Genomic DNA, 14,839 nt, shown 5'->3' with positions numbered 1-14,839 from the left:
CCAGCTGTGCCGGGGCCGGGGAAGTGGGGGGGGGGGGTGCTGTGTGTGAGCAGCCACTCGGACCGAGTCTGCGGGCTCCTCCGGCGGATAGCAGGGCGACTTGGCCCTCTCCCTCCCCACCCACCTGCCGGCCGCCACCCCTGCCTCTTCCCTGAGGGGAGCGGAGGTGAGGGGTCCAGCGGGAGAAGTTTAGGGTGGGTGGGGGTCAGGATGGCAGGTGTGGTCCACCCGTGGCCCTGATTTGCACTGTCCTGCTGGGATGGCCTTCCCATCCTGCCCCAGCTCTGGCTCGTAACTTGGGGAGACCTCGGCTCTGGGGGCATCACGGCCCTCCCGACTGGGAATGGGAATGGCGGGAGGGGGGGCAGAAATCCCCCTAAACATAAAGTGGCTTCCAGGTCACTGTACAAATGCAGCCTTGGGCAGGAGACCGGGGAGCTCGCGCCTCCCCTTCTCCACTGTGCTCTCCTTTCCCACCAGCACGCCCACCCCGCCGCCCCCCACCAAAGACGCCCAGTGGGAAAAGCAGGGAGGCCGTGCTGACAAAAGGCAGGGGCTCCCCAGGCTCCGCCTGGTCCCTGAGTGCCTCGCGCAGCTCCACTCCCGGCGCACCCCGGGCAGCGGTGCCCATCAGAGTGTGAACGTATTGATATTTCTTTAAGGATGCGCGTCCATTCTCCCGGGCCGCGGTCCTTGAGGGGAGGGACTTAGAACTTCCCGGCGTTGCATCACTCGGGCCAACCTGCGGGCACGCAGCGAGGAGCGCCTCGGTGTGAACGGGAGGGGGCTAGAACGGAGCACCCCAGCCAAACTCGCGCCCCCCTCCCTCCGCACCTCTGCTCGAGCCTTCCGGCTGCCAGTCTCCCCGCCAACCGTAGACTTTCTGAAACTCCAGGCACGTATAACTGAGCTAGAAATGGACTTCCTGGCAAATATAGGTCAACATCCTTTTTATTGCCCTATTAAAACAGCCAAGTCCTATCTGCGGGGCTCGGAGCGCACCGCAGCTGACGGAGCAGCGGCGGCGGGGCGCAAGTACAGGGGAGGGTGGGCGGGGATGGCGAGGCGGGGAGCCCCCTCCGGGCCGCTCGCGTCCCAGCCGGATTGGGGCGGCCAGGCCGGACGGAGGAAGGAGACGCGCAGCCGCCCGGAGCGGACGGAAGGGGCCGAGGGCGCCGACCACCCGGTCCTTATCGGCCTCCCCCTCCCCGCGCTCGCATCTGCTCGCGACCACCTTAAATCCGGCCGCGAGTGTGGACGCGCGCCTGTGCCCGCGAGCGGCGCGAGCGACAATGAACTCCGCGCAGGCCGCGGGGCGCCGGGGGCGCGGCCGGCTGCGGGTACTTCTCCGACCTGGGTCCCCTCGCTGCCCGCGCGCGGAAGGCGGCCTTCCCGGAGTCCCTCGGAACAGGGGGCAGCGGGAGGCGAGGCCGGGAAGGCGGCGGGGCGGGGAGCGGCGGAGGTCCCGGAGCCCGCGGGGTCGGCGTGCGCGCGGGGCCGACGCCGGCGAGGGGGCCCCCGGGTCCCGCCGCAGGTCGCGGAGCCGCGAGCGCGCCGAGCCGCGCACCCCGGCGGCCGCACCTCGGCGCCCCTTCCTCCGGGGCGAGCGGTCCCCGCGGCCCGGGCTGCGGCGCTGGGCGCGGGCCGGGGCCACGGGGACTCCGACGGCCGGCACGGTCGGGGTCGTCGGGGGCGCAGCGCGGAGCCTCGGGCCTGGCGGCCCCGCCGAGCCCCCAGCCCCGGTCCCTCTTCCGGCCGCCCGCCGGGGACCCACGGCCGAGCGACCCCGCGCCGGCCACTCTGGCCGCCGCGCGCGCTGGCAGCATTTGAACTTCTGACCTTCTGTCAACTTCCCTCAGACGAACGAAACGAAAACAAATACTTTTTTTCCCTTAGGCAGTGGCCATTCCCATTCCCAGCACAAAAGGACGGGGGAGGGGCAGCCGACGTGGGGGTGGGGTGGGGAGAGCAGGGCCAGAATTGTATCGCGCACCCCGCAGATGTCCCCTGAAAACGCGGGTGGCCGGTGGGGCGTGCTGCCCGGCGCCCTGCGGGTCACCCTCTCCCGCCCTCGCTTCTTCCCCAGCTCTAAGGGTCGGGGCGGGGGCGGCGGACCAGGGGTGAAGGGCAGGGCCAGGGGCAAAGGGGTGAGGCGGGAACGCCTCCCCGGCCACGAGAGCTCAGCGCTCTTCGGGGACCTGTTCCCCCGCTGGCCCCACACTTCACACCAGCACCCAGCTTCTGCCCTGGGGGCGCGCGTCCCTCGTCCCCGGGCTGGCCGTCCCTCCGCGCCTCTCCTGTCTGTCTCTCTAACGTGACTGCCGCCCAAGTCCCTCAACCATGGCAAGACCGTCCCCGGTGGAACTTTCAGAGCAGTTCTGGAACGCAGGAGCTCCTGGTTAATATTAACTCGGAGAGGGGGAAGCGCAGACAGACACGCTCGCCCCGCAGGCGCGGGTGCCAGGCGCGGGCGCGGCGGCCGGGGGGCTCCGGGGGGCAGGAGGCGGCCGCCCGGGCAGGGCCTGAGGGCCGCGAGAGGGACAGTCGGGGACGCCACGCCGAGTAGATTTCTGTGTGCGTGGCCGGCCCCGGCGCTCAGTGGAGGGTTCGAGGAGGGTGTTCCTGTTTGGATAGGAGGGGTCCGCTTTCCCAGAGTGGGGGCAGGGGCGTGGAGACAGGTGTGTGGGGAATGGGGGGGTCTCTTTTGAAGTTGGGACACCCCTCCCCCGCACTGGGAAAGCCTGGCGGCCTTTGGCGGTGACAGTCCTGCTCGGGCTTCTGGGCACGGGGCGGCTGCGGAGACCGGGGAGGTGGCGAGGGCTTAGACGCGGGGACCACCTTGGCCTCCGCCGCCCAGAAGCCCGGCCCGGCGGCCCCGCTGCGCTTGACGGTGGCAGCACGGAGCCGGGCCGGATTCGCGGCGCACGACCCAGTGAATCGCTGGCCGGCCTGGGCCCCGCGCCTCTCCCGCCGGCCGGGCGCAGAGCGTCCTGCAGGCACCGGGCCGCGGCCGCGCCACGCCTGGGGGAGCCCGGAAGGGCGCGCGGGGAGCGGGGCGCCGCTCGGGCCTGGCTCGGCCTGGGGCTCCTCGCCTGGGGCCCTGCACCTCGTGCCCTGGGGGCGCAGCTCCGGGCGGTGGGGGCCGGAACGTGGCCTCCCCATCCCACCCTCCTCTCGCCAAGCTGCCCCGCGGAGAGCCGCGGAGGCTTCATCGGACCCCCAGAAGGAGAGAGCTGGGCTGCCGCGGGGCCCGGGACGCGGGCGGTGTGCGTGCGCGTGTCGGCGGAGTGCGCCTGCGCGGCCGGCCTCCCGCCCGGCTCGGAACTGACCCTGGTTTACTGATTGATTTTCATGTAAAACGCGTTCAATCCTCAAGATGACCTCACTTAAACTCTGCCCATCTGACTTTTTTATTATTATTGTTATTACAGAAGATGCTGGCGGGCCCAGAAACCTTGCCAGCGCCGACCTGTTAGCAGGGCCGCCCCCTAGCCGCCCCCCCCCCCCATTTGTTGTGTTTAACCCTACAACCGTACGGCCGGTTTTTATGGCCGGCCAACACACAGCGCTTTCCTGTTGCGCAGTCTTCACGGCCCCACAAAGCGCGGACAGCAGCACCAGCCAGAGCTCCCTGCCCGCTGGGTCGAAACCCCCAACCTGCTAGTAGGGTCCTCCACGGAGTCTTCCTTCCACCCTGCTTATGGGGTCCCACAGCCCTGGCGGGGATCAGCCCTACCCTCTGCGGAGGTCAACCTGAAGTTGTCCTGCTGCCCTGGGTCTGGCTGTCCCGGGAATAGCCCTTCCTGGTCCCGCCACCATTTCCCTCCTTTGAATCCCGCACCCCAGCACCACTGTACGCTCCCCTGTAGCGAGTTAGTGCAAACACACACGCGAACTTGCCACGGCTTCTTTCTCTTGCATCCTTCTCCGAAGGTGGCCCTAGAAGGACAGGGGAGGCTCCCCCAACCCCGAGTTCCACTCGGCCCTCGCCTGTGTCCTGCGCATTCAGTGTTTCTCCGCCAGCACAGCCCCGGCAGCTTCCTCCTCGGTGGGGTGGGGGGTACTCCCCAAAGGTTCTGAGGCCTCGGGCCTCTCTGGCTCCCCATCCCCCACCCCTCACACCCCGCCCCCTCCCGCGCCCTCCCTTCTTTCGCCTCTTAAGTTTGCTCTTCAAACTTGCAGGACGCCATTCTGCTCTGGGGCCAAGAAAACAAGGGGGGGAGGAAGGGAACAGGTTAAGGAAAACAAGAGACACAATCAGACCACAGAAAAGCCCAAGAAAAGAGGGCTATGGAGAAAAGGAATGTGGCCGTCCAGATAAAGAATGTCTGTCGTCAGGCCTGGCCCACACTGAAAATCATAACTCACCTGCTTGCCTTTCACTTGGGCCCCCTCCCGCCCCCTCCCTGTGGCTATCAGCTTCCCACCTCCCTCCCGCCCTTAGGCGGGATCCGGGGCTCAGATAGGCACAGGGCGAAGAGGGAGGGTCCAGAGATAACCCAAGGCTTCTCATTTTGTGAGAACCAACCGGCCTGTTCTTTATTTCTCCTAAGTTGCACACTGGGCCTCTCTCCAGCCTCCTGGTGAGGGAGTCAAGCTGGGCCCAAGGGTGGAGCCTTGCCCAGGTGTGGAGAAATGGGGCCACGGAAAGGGGTGGGAGGGGAGTGGAGGGCATCTCTGGGGAGGAGTGAGCCATTTGGGGGGGGCAGTGCCTGGCAGGCCCTGCGTCACTGTCTGAGACACACGCAGTTTACTTGTCTCAAAAAAATGTCATCTCCTCCTCTGGCCATGCTAGGATCTCTGCTGGCTCAGATCTGGAGACAGGCCCTCGGTCCCTCGACCGCGAGAGGACTGGCGCCTCCAGCAGACGCAACCCCGCCCTTGCCCCTAGTGCACCTCCGCCAAGTGAGCTGAGCGCCTCGCAGGCCTTGTCCCCCTACTTGTCCACGGAGCCCTTATCCTCAGGGACTGGGCCAGGCAGACCATGTGGGGACCGGGGTGGGCGGCAGACCCAGGACTAACGTCTGCGGGGCCCCTTCTCTCCGCAGAGGTGTAAGGACAAGCTGAATGCCTTGGCCATCTCGGTGATGAACCAGTGGCCCGGCGTGAAGCTGCGGGTGACCGAGGGCTGGGACGAAGACGGCCACCACTCAGAGGAGTCACTGCACTACGAGGGCCGTGCCGTGGACATCACCACGTCGGACCGTGACCGCAGCAAGTACGGCATGCTGGCGCGCCTGGCCGTGGAGGCCGGCTTCGACTGGGTGTACTACGAGTCCAAAGCCCACATCCACTGCTCCGTGAAAGCAGGTGAGGCGACGGGCCCGGCCTTCCCCATGCCCCCGCCCGGTGCCCGCAGAGCCTCCCCACCCACCCGCCTGACGGCTCCAGAGCTGCCCCTGAGTCGTGGCCATGGTGCCCCACGGTGGGATCCAAGGGCAAGAGACAAATGCTTGTGGGCTGGGGGGAAGCAGGAGGGGCAGGGAGGGCTGGAACCGGGGGATAACTCGTGTGTCTGGTGTGGGGTCGCAGCCTGTAGAAGTGGGGAACTGCCCCTACCTTTGAGCTGCAGAGGCCTGAGGGGCTCCAAGCCCAGCCGTGGAGGGCATGTGGCTTCCTGAACCTCCCCCCACCCCGTTTCCGGAGGCTCCCCCCCCCCACAGGTGGAAGATGGGGGAAGGGATCTTGCTGGGGCACTGGTGGCTAGGTCTGGCCTAGATCGTTCCTCTTGTTTAAGGCTTAAGAATCAGCCCAGGAGGGTCTGCCCAGGGTATAAGCCCCTGGCCCTCTTTCTTCCCTGCTAAGGGTCTGTGGACACTAACCTGACACTAACTGGCCGGCTAAGCCTCTGGGGAGAGGCCTGGTGGGAGGTGCTAAACGCCGTGGCTACCGCTGCCAGCATCTGGAGGCCGGGAGCCAGGAGCATCCGTCCTGATTAGGAGCCCGCTGGGTTGGCCTGAGCCGCAGGCAGGGGTCAGGAGTAGGATGGGAGTCTGCGGCGGCAGGCAGCCGGCCCTGTGCTGGTGGCTTGCCTGGGCCTACACCGCCACATGCTGTCGCTGGCGAGAACAGCCGAGCCGGGAAGGCTCGGCACCCACCGCAGACCTCCCAGCTCCCAGGCTCTTTCTGCGGATCTCTCCGTCTTCCCGCAGAAGCTGGTGCATTTAGCAGAGCAGTTCCGGTGAATTTCGGAGGCACCGTGCCTTCCCCGCAGCCCCCCCCACCCCGTGTTGCCTACTTGTCTCCTAAACTGTCTTAGCAGCATGTGTTAGTAGAAAAACACTTTCAAGGTGTCAAGACACACTTGGTAGGGAAGGAAAATAGTGGTTTCTTATCACAACAGAAAGAAAAGGTGTGGATGGGGCGGCGGGGGGCCGGCTGGGCTTCAAGCCAGAGAAAGGGAGGACGGGCAAGCGGTGCCCCCACTTCGCGGGGCTCCGCGGCGGGAGGCCTCCGGATGCGCCCTTCTCGGGACCTCGCGGTTGCGCTCCCGGGGCGCGCGGCCCCCTTCTGGGCCAACCTGCCCGCGGGGTCCCCCTGGCGGGGGTCCCTAGAGGTCTCCTCGCAAGTGAGCAGCGGTAATCCCGCGCGGGGACCGGGATTCCGGGCCGGGGAGGGCAGCCCCCGGGGTGGGGGGGCGCGGAGCCGCTCGTCGGCATTCGGCACACGCGGGCGGGGCGCGGGGCGTTGCGTGGCAAGCAGGGTCGTGCGACTGGACGACTCGGGCTCGCCCGCGCCCCGGGTCGCATTCCGGGGGGCGCCGGCGGGCCTCCCACGGCCAGGCCCGCACTTCATGCCGCAGAAACCGATGAGAAGATTAAAAACCCTCTGTAATTCCGGCAGAAGATTCTCTCTCGCATCTCTGTTTGCGGAAAGCATGATCCCGGAGATTGGAATGCGGAGCCCTCCCCGCCCCTCCTCCGCGGCCCCGCTCCCCGCCCCGCTCCCGCCATTGTCCTCGGACGGGGAGCCTCAGAGCGCGACCGAGGGCTCGGGAAAGCGGGGAGTCCGGGGGCCTTGAGAACCGGCCGCTGCCCGCGCTCGGAGCAGGCCCCGCCATTTAAAATTCAAATACGCGTCCTGAGAGCGGCGAGAGGTCTGGCTGTGCAAACAGAGCTTGTGGGGCCCGGCCTGGAGAGCCCGCGCGCGGACCGCGGGGGGCGGGGAGGGGGCGCACCTGAGCAAATAGGGAGGGGGCGGCGAGAGAGGGGAGGGGGAGATGGAAGTAGCCCCTCTTCCAAGAGTGTCTCCCGTTGATTGCCCAGAGCGCGACGACAATGCTGGGCCCTTCATGGGATTTTAATTAGAAGATCCACACAAGCCCGGGGTGTTCGCACCTCCGCCGGCTCCCTGGAATGTTTGTCCAGTTGCTACAACGACCACAGCTATTTTTCACCCCGCCCCCCGCCCCCCAGTCCCCTGCAAGCGGCCGCACCAAGGCCCGCGGCGGGGCTGGACGCTGGGGGGCGGGCAGGCGACGGGTCCCCGCGGCTCAGCCGGGGTGCGGGGCGCGCGCGGGAACGGGGGCGGGGGGGCGAGGGAAGGAAGGAGGTGCCCCCCCACCCCGCGCCCGAGGGAGCTCAAGGAGGCTTCCGGAGGAATCCAAGTGCAGAGCAAACACCCTGCGAACTCAGGGCGAGGTCGGGTGTGCGCCGAGCCGGGGGCTGGGGCGGGAGGAAGGCGGAAGGGAAGGAGCGTAACCGGCCTCCCGCCGGAGACGCCAGCCGACCCTTGTCGCGGCCGGTCCGCCCCTAAGAGCGCCGTGGAGGAATGCGTCTGCGTCTGAATTTGTCACCGAGACGGTGGGGCTGCGGGAGCGAGGCCGGCCGCACCCGCGGGGGCTCTGTCTCCCCGGGGCTCCCCGGGGCCGCGCGCGCCCCTGCCCCACTCGTGCCTCCCCGTGGGCGCTCACCACCCTGTCCCCTCTTCTCTCCCTCCTCCAACTCCCGCAGAGAATTCGGTGGCGGCCAAGTCCGGCGGCTGCTTCCCGGGCTCGGCCACGGTGCACCTGGAGCAGGGCGGCACCAAGCTGGTGAGAGAGCTGCGCCCCGGGGACCGCGTGCTGGCGGCCGACGACCAGGGCCGGCTGCTCTACAGCGACTTCCTCACCTTCCTGGACCGCGACGACGGCGCCAAGAAGGTCTTCTACGTGATCGAGACGCGGGAGCCGCGCGAGCGCCTGCTGCTCACCGCCGCGCACCTGCTGTTCGTCGCGCCGCACAACGACTCGGCGGCCGGGGAGCCGGAGGCGCGGGCGGGCGCGGGGCCGCCGCCGGGGGCCGCGCCGGGGCGCCGGGCGCTCTTCGCCAGCCGCGTGCGCCCGGGCCAGCTCGTGTACGTGGTGGCGGAGGGCGGCGGGGGTCGCCGGCTCCTGCCGGCCGCCGTGCACAGCGTGACGCTGCGCGAAGAGGCCACGGGCGCGTACGCGCCGCTCACGGCGCAGGGCACCATCCTTATCAACCGGGTGCTGGCGTCGTGCTACGCGGTCATCGAGGAGCACGGCTGGGCGCATCGGGCCTTCGCGCCCTTCCGCCTGGCGCACGCGCTCCTGGCCGTGCTGGCGCCCTCGCGCACGGACCGCGGCGGGGCTGGCCACGGCGACGGCGGGGGCGGCGGCCACCTGCCCCTCCCCGCGCCGGGTGCGGCCGACGCGCCGGGCGCCGCGGGCATCCACTGGTACTCGCAGCTTCTCTACCAAATAGGCACCTGGTTGCTGGACAGCGAGGCCCTGCACCCGCTGGGCATGGCGGTCCCGTCCAGCTGAAGGCTGGGGAGCCGGGGAGGGCGCGGGGGCGGGAGGGGGCGGGGGGCGGGGGGCGCGACAGCGAGGAACAGCAAAGGACACACGGAAAAGCGCACGGAATGAGACTTTAATTATAATAATAATTAATAATAATAATAAAGTAGGACAGTCCAAAGTAGACTATAAGGAAACAGAGACCCCGGGAAGTTTTGTCGTCGTGCTTAGTTTATATATATTTTTTTGAATTTTTTGGTTGTTTTATTTTGGTTATTTTTTTTTCACCTCTCCTGGCTATTTATTTGTTTGGTATGAATAGATGTTTTAAATAATATGAACCGGACCTTCAAGAGCCTTAAATAGTTTGTTTCTCGGATAATTTATTATTATCATGTGAACTGTACTCACGGGGGAAAGATTATTTTGTGAGGCCAAGCGACCCGCTCAGAGTCTATTTTTCTACACGTCCCTCGCCCTAACTTTCAGAAAGCAAAACTCTGCACTCCGCACTCCTCCCTTCCACGCCTGCTTTTTGGCAAGAGTAAACTGAAACATGCTTCATGGGGGTCCACAAATTATATTTTTATACACAGAATTGTAAATTAGATTTTTTGAGAGATCAATACTTAACTGAATGACATTTCATTTTTGAAATAGTGTAAAATATGAAAATATATTATTTTAATTTAACTAGTTTCCAGTGTAACAGCCACCTCCTGTATGTCTTCAAGGGTTAATATTTGCTCCATCATTTCCATTTTGGCCATGTTCTTGGAAGTCAAGACTGTTACACACACGCGCGCGTGCGCGCGCACACACACACACACACACACACACCGTTTTTCTTTTTTTCTCTTCTTTTCTTTTTTTCTTTTTTTTTCTTTTCTTGGACAAACTGGAAGAACTCTGTTATTTTTAACTTCAAAGAATTTATTAGAAAATAATATTTTTTAAAAGCGCACATAGTGATAAGCCCACAAGAATGGAGCCTGTAGTTTGTACAGAGAAAAACAAAGGATGTTTTTGCATTAATAAATTGAGAAATTACTGCTGTAAATTTACTAAAATGTATTTTTGAATATTTTGTAATAGTTTTATAGAAATAAAATGTGCCGCGCACAGACTGGTTAGTATATAATAACTAAGAACCCCTGTTGCAGCCCCGTTTTCTTTTCTGTTGTGGCTTCTTTGTCTGGGAAACCTGGTGCTGACAGGAGCGCCCAGCGTGACCTTTAGATGTGTTGCTTATACTGTGAATTCAGATCAGCTCAAGTAGGAAACCAAAGTAGGAAACCAGACCAGCTTGTTTATTTCCACCGCTGGAGAGACCTCAGCTCTGTTCCTGTTTGTCGTGGGAGCGTGTCTGGGCACTCCAGAGGCTGGGGTGCTGTGTGCGGAAGCCGCTCTGCTCTCACCCCCCAGCCCTGAGCTAGCGCAGCCCGGAACTCTCTCCCCGTGCTCCATGTACTTGTCGGCAGACCTCGTGCCCTCCCCTGGGTGGCCCCCACTTGGAGAGCCTGGTCCTCTGGCCTCGAAGGGAGGAGGCCCCTAACTGCTTTGTGAAGTCGGGGGGGTGCCATTTCCAGATGGGTCCCCAAGGAGAGGGCCAAGTGTTGACCTTCTCTGAGCCCCCCCGGGACCCTCGTGGCAGATCCACTGAGAAGCGCACATTCTCCACCTGCTCCCGGGGGGGGCCCGCACCCCACCCCCTGCAGTCGCAGCTGCTCGTCTCTGGGCTGCTGGGGTCCTTGGACCACGTTGGTGTTGTCGAGTCCAAGCCGTCTGTCTGGAGTGGTTGTTCGGTGTAGACTTTCCTCCCTAGGGCATGGTCCCATTTTAGTGGACACCCTGTGGCTGGTGCCCTAGGTCAGCTGTGTCTGGAGGGAGAAGTCCTCAGGCTTGGCATGTGTTAGAGACTCAGCTGAGAGGGGCTCGGCCCTTGGCTGTCACTCAGCGTTCTGGTGCATCAGAGGCTACTGTCCCGACGTGTGCTTTGGGCCTAGTGTGTGAGCAGGCTCAGCTCTGGGAGGGAGGCTGCATGCGAACAGGGCCTCCGAGCACCTTCAGCCTGTCTGGAGGCTGGTTTGGGTCCCGGGAGCAGAAAGGAGCCCGACGGCTTCAGGAAGGGGCTGGAGATGCTGTGCATAAGGCCGGGCCTGGGGTGGCGTCCTCAGCCAGAAGCACGGACCCCCAAGGGGCTGCTGTGTGGCGGGTCCAGCGTGCTGGGCCTCTTCCAGGAGGCCGTGAGCCTGGAAGAACAGCGCTGGGGCCAGGGGGCCCGGCCCACACCCCGGAACCTGCCCTCTGCCAGCTTCCATGGGGCCGGGCCCTCCAGCCAGGAGTGGTCCTCGGTTGGTCTCTGTCAAAGACTTTCCTTTGGTCTTCTAGGTGGTTGGCAGGTGCGAGGTTCGCGGTCCCTGGTGGAATTTGGCGCTTTCAGGTCTGTTGACCGTCCCGTTCTGAGTCTAGCCCTGGCGTCCCCAACAGCTCTGGTTTCGTGGGTTGCCTGACTCGTTAGCGGTCAGCTTGCTCAGCCCAAGGGAGCATTGGTGCGCGGGCCAGGTCCCAAGGGACCCATCTGTTGGGGACCACCAGTGTGGGGGCACCCTGGCCTGACCCCCCCCACAGTTGGGAGCGGTGGCAGCCCCTCTCACTGCTGCCCCGCCCTCCCTGCTCCGCGTCCACAGCCGCTCACCCACCTTCACATTCAGAATCCTCCGTCTCGTGGCTGAGAAAAGGGAGCCACGCCGTAGGGAAACCCGATACGGGCACCAGAGGGTGCGGTCTGCTCCCAGGGGACGCGGCGTCCACTGCGCCCTCCGGGTGCGTGGGGTGGAGAGTCTGTGCGAAGTGTCCCCGCGGTGTCGCCGCCGCCTCCCTCGTGACTAAGTGCGTATCTATTCCTGTTAAAAGCGTGTATCACAATGTACTTGAAACTGTTCTCTTTGTGCTCTATTGTTTGAATAATTAAAGCAGTTACAGAGACCTCCGGCCCTGTCTGTTCTGTGGCACGAATCCTGTCCCCCGTGGTCCTCATATTGTGCTGAAAGGTGAAAGGCAAAGTCTCCGGGAGGCCCCAGCCGCGCAGGCCTCGGTGGCGGGGTATGACCCGGCTGGGGAGGGCTCCCCCGCGTGGATGCACGGGGCTGGGACATTCGGGGGACAAGGTGGCACTGTCCAGTCCTGGTGGAGGCCCTCGGCTGCCGGCATCACACCCGCACGGCAAACGTGGGCCAGACCTGCAAAGAATGCCAGTTGGTTGCAAGATTTGGCAAGAAAGCGGCAACACCCCGGCGGTGAGCCAGCGGCAGGGCTGGTGCGGGGCAAGCCCTCTGACTGCGTTCTGAGCTCTCCGGTGACGTGTCCTTCCGAAAGGACACGGTAACTCGGAGGGGTTGGGAGGCCCTGGGAGGTGGGCTTCCAGGCGGCTTCTCATGAGCAAGTCACCGGACACGTGGTGAGCCCTGGTTTGGGGCACGCGCTCTGCTGGGCGTACGTTTTCCGACAGGGGTTGGCAAATGACAGCCATGAGCTATGGGTTTTCACATATTTTTTTAAGGGCCGAAAAAAACCAAACAAACCCTAGAGAATAAGATTTCATGACAGGTTAAAATTATAGGAAGTTCAGACTTCTGTGTCTATCCATAAAGTTATCCCAGAGCACCCTGTCCCCCCACACCCCGCTCCACCCCGGCTAATTCCTTCACACTCTGTCTGGCGGAGCCTTGGGGCACAGAAGATGCTTCGGGAGCCACGTGGCCCACAGAGCCCGAGGTCTCTACTCGCTGGACCCTTACGGAGACAATTTGCCACCTGTGGTCTAGGATGGCAAGACTTTGCCTGTGCCGCGGAGGCAGGAGGCTGGGGCGGTGTGTGCCCACCGGCAAAGCCCCTCCCCGCCCACTTCTGTCCTTACTCAGAGCCACGGAGAGGGTGGCAGATTCAGGGAGAGTCACCAGCAGCCGCTGGGACCCGCGGCATAAGAGGCACAGGTGAGCCCCGAGCCGCTGTGCGCCAGCCCGGAAACGACCTGTCACGCAGGGCGGGGCCGGGACCAAGAGCAGCGGAAGACGGGCTCCGAGCGAAGAGCCCCCAGGGAAGAAATCAGTCAAGTCTGGATTTGAGATCATCTTTCCCTTTCTGGGCTGAGTTTGATTTTCTCCAGGTACGAAGAAAGCCCTTAAGAAATAAAATTCACATTTTACCGTCTAAGCAAGCTCAGGGCCACCCCGCAAGACGTGGACATGGAATATCACCTTTTTAGTGCGCGTCTGTGGTTCTTGCCATGGGGCCGCTGTGTCCCAAGAAGGGGGAGCTGGCCTGAGTAAGGGGCTGGAAAACCTGAACACGAGATAAATTAGAATAGATATTATGCCCAGAACCCAAGGAAACCATGGCCCCGAACAAGAGATCTCCGTTTCTGGACGCCATCCCCCAGGTCAGGGCCAAAGTGTTTGCGTCCAGGGAAAACTAACGCCCTCTCCACCGGAGCGCCCCTCGCCCCGCGGGGGATTCCTTCCTCCACACCCAGGAGAGGGCCAGGATCTGCTCTGACAACCTGCCTCTGCCAGACATACACAAGCCGCCCGGGCCCTGCCTCTGCCTCCCTGCCGCCGTCCGTGACCTCCGCATCCTAGCGCACCCCTCGGCCAGGCTGTGCCCAAGCTGCTCGCTCGGTGCCGGGCCACCCAACGGGAGGCCCCGCACAGGCCCCCGCTGAGCAGGAGCCTGTCCGAGAGGCAGGGTGGTGGAAGGAGGTGGTGGGGGTCTGACATTTGCCGGTTCGGATCGACCCCCACGGGTGGGCTCTGGCCTGAAACACCAAGCACCGTTGCACCGGCCGGCTCACCTCTGGGTTATTATCGACGCCGGCCGGCCGGCCTCGTGGTTGTTCTCCCGACTGGGTGCTGCCTGCGGGAAGGCACGGTCCTCGTTCCCGAGCGGGGGGCTCTGAGGGTCTGCGGTGAGCCCCGGCCCAGCCCCCAGCCCCAGCTCCCTGCAGGGCTCAAAACCCGCCCCCCACCCCCGCCCTCTGTAGCCAACTCCCTTCCACCCCCCAGCCCGCCCACGGGCAGCTCCCACTGCCCGCTGTGCACCGGCCCTCCCGGCGGGGTCCCCGCTGCACCACCCGGCCTGGGTCCAGGGCCTGGGGAAGCCTGTGGGAGCAGGAGGCCTCCCGCGCCTCCGGGGTGCAGGCCGCGGCCCTGCGCGCGGGGAGAGCTCCTGGCAGCCGCCCGTGCCCTCCACGCTGCCCCTGGTCGTGTCAGGCTGTGTGCGAGGAGGATGGGAGCAGAGGGAACTGGGGAGATCCGGGGTGCTGGGTCAGCAGGGCCGGCCATCCGGGGCTCGGCCCTCAGCGCCGCCGGCCCAGCCTCCCCAGCCTGCAGCCGGCGGGACCGCGCTCCCCGGAGTGGAGTCCGAGCGCCCTCTGCTGGCCGCGCTGCGAGAAGGCGGGCGCCGACACCGGGCCAGCAAAGCCAGGGACGGTGACCAACGGCTGGGGCTCGTCCAAACAGATGTCCAGGTGTCTTCAGAGAGCAAGGACAGCAGATCGAGCCCCAGAGAGGAGTGTCAAGGAGACATGACGTGCCGGCTGGAGTGCGTGGCGCAGGCTGTCCCCTGCTGTCAGAGTGGCCTGCCCTCCTCCCGCCCTCCATGACCCAAATTCAAGCTCAGCCGTCCCCGTCGGCCGGCGGGTCTGGGTGGTGGGTTGGCGCTCTCCAGGATGACTTTATTCTTGCATACCAGCGGCCAGCGGGGAGGAACGAAGTTGTCCGTGTCCCCCGTCTTGGGGGGAGCCCTGCTGCTTCTCTGCTGGGAGCTGCCACTCCATGTCCCCCCCTGCCTCCATCTGGGCACCGGGCACTGCGGAGGGAGGGGCGGCCGCAGCTGTGTGCAGAGCCAAGGGCTTGGGCAGACCCTCCTCCCAGCAGGTCTGGGGCTGCCGCACAGGCCTTGCTGGGCCACGTGGCCGGGACCAGACCCCTGGTCTCCACAGCCCTCGGCTCCTGTCCCTGGACACAGCTTCGCACGCCTTGGGGTGAGTGGGTGACCTGAGGAGAGGTTTATAGGAAGGATGGGGCCACACAGGGGGATAGT

At 64.5% G+C, this 14,839-nt stretch overlaps 1 protein-coding gene across 1 annotated transcript in view; it reads left to right on the top strand.

The window, feature by feature from the left end:
* The window catches only part of LOC111154521 (sonic hedgehog), a 9,168-nt gene extending 404 nt beyond the window's left edge, over positions 1–8,764 (top strand). The window contains exons 2-3 of the mRNA XM_022514177.1: positions 5,049–5,310; positions 7,953–8,764. Coding sequence (XP_022369885.1) covers positions 5,049–5,310; positions 7,953–8,764 — 1,074 coding nt within the window. The remainder of the gene's footprint in view (positions 1–5,048; positions 5,311–7,952) is intronic.
* Positions 8,765–14,839: the final 6,075 nt, after the last annotated feature.

This window comes from Enhydra lutris, unplaced genomic scaffold (assembly GCF_002288905.1).
Source record: "Enhydra lutris kenyoni isolate GAN:26980312 unplaced genomic scaffold, ASM228890v2 scaffoldscaffold37, whole genome shotgun sequence".
Taxonomy (NCBI): domain Eukaryota; kingdom Metazoa; phylum Chordata; class Mammalia; order Carnivora; family Mustelidae; genus Enhydra; species Enhydra lutris.
The sequence above is the reverse complement of the archived record's forward strand: the minus strand, read 5'-3'. Positions and strand labels throughout refer to the sequence as shown.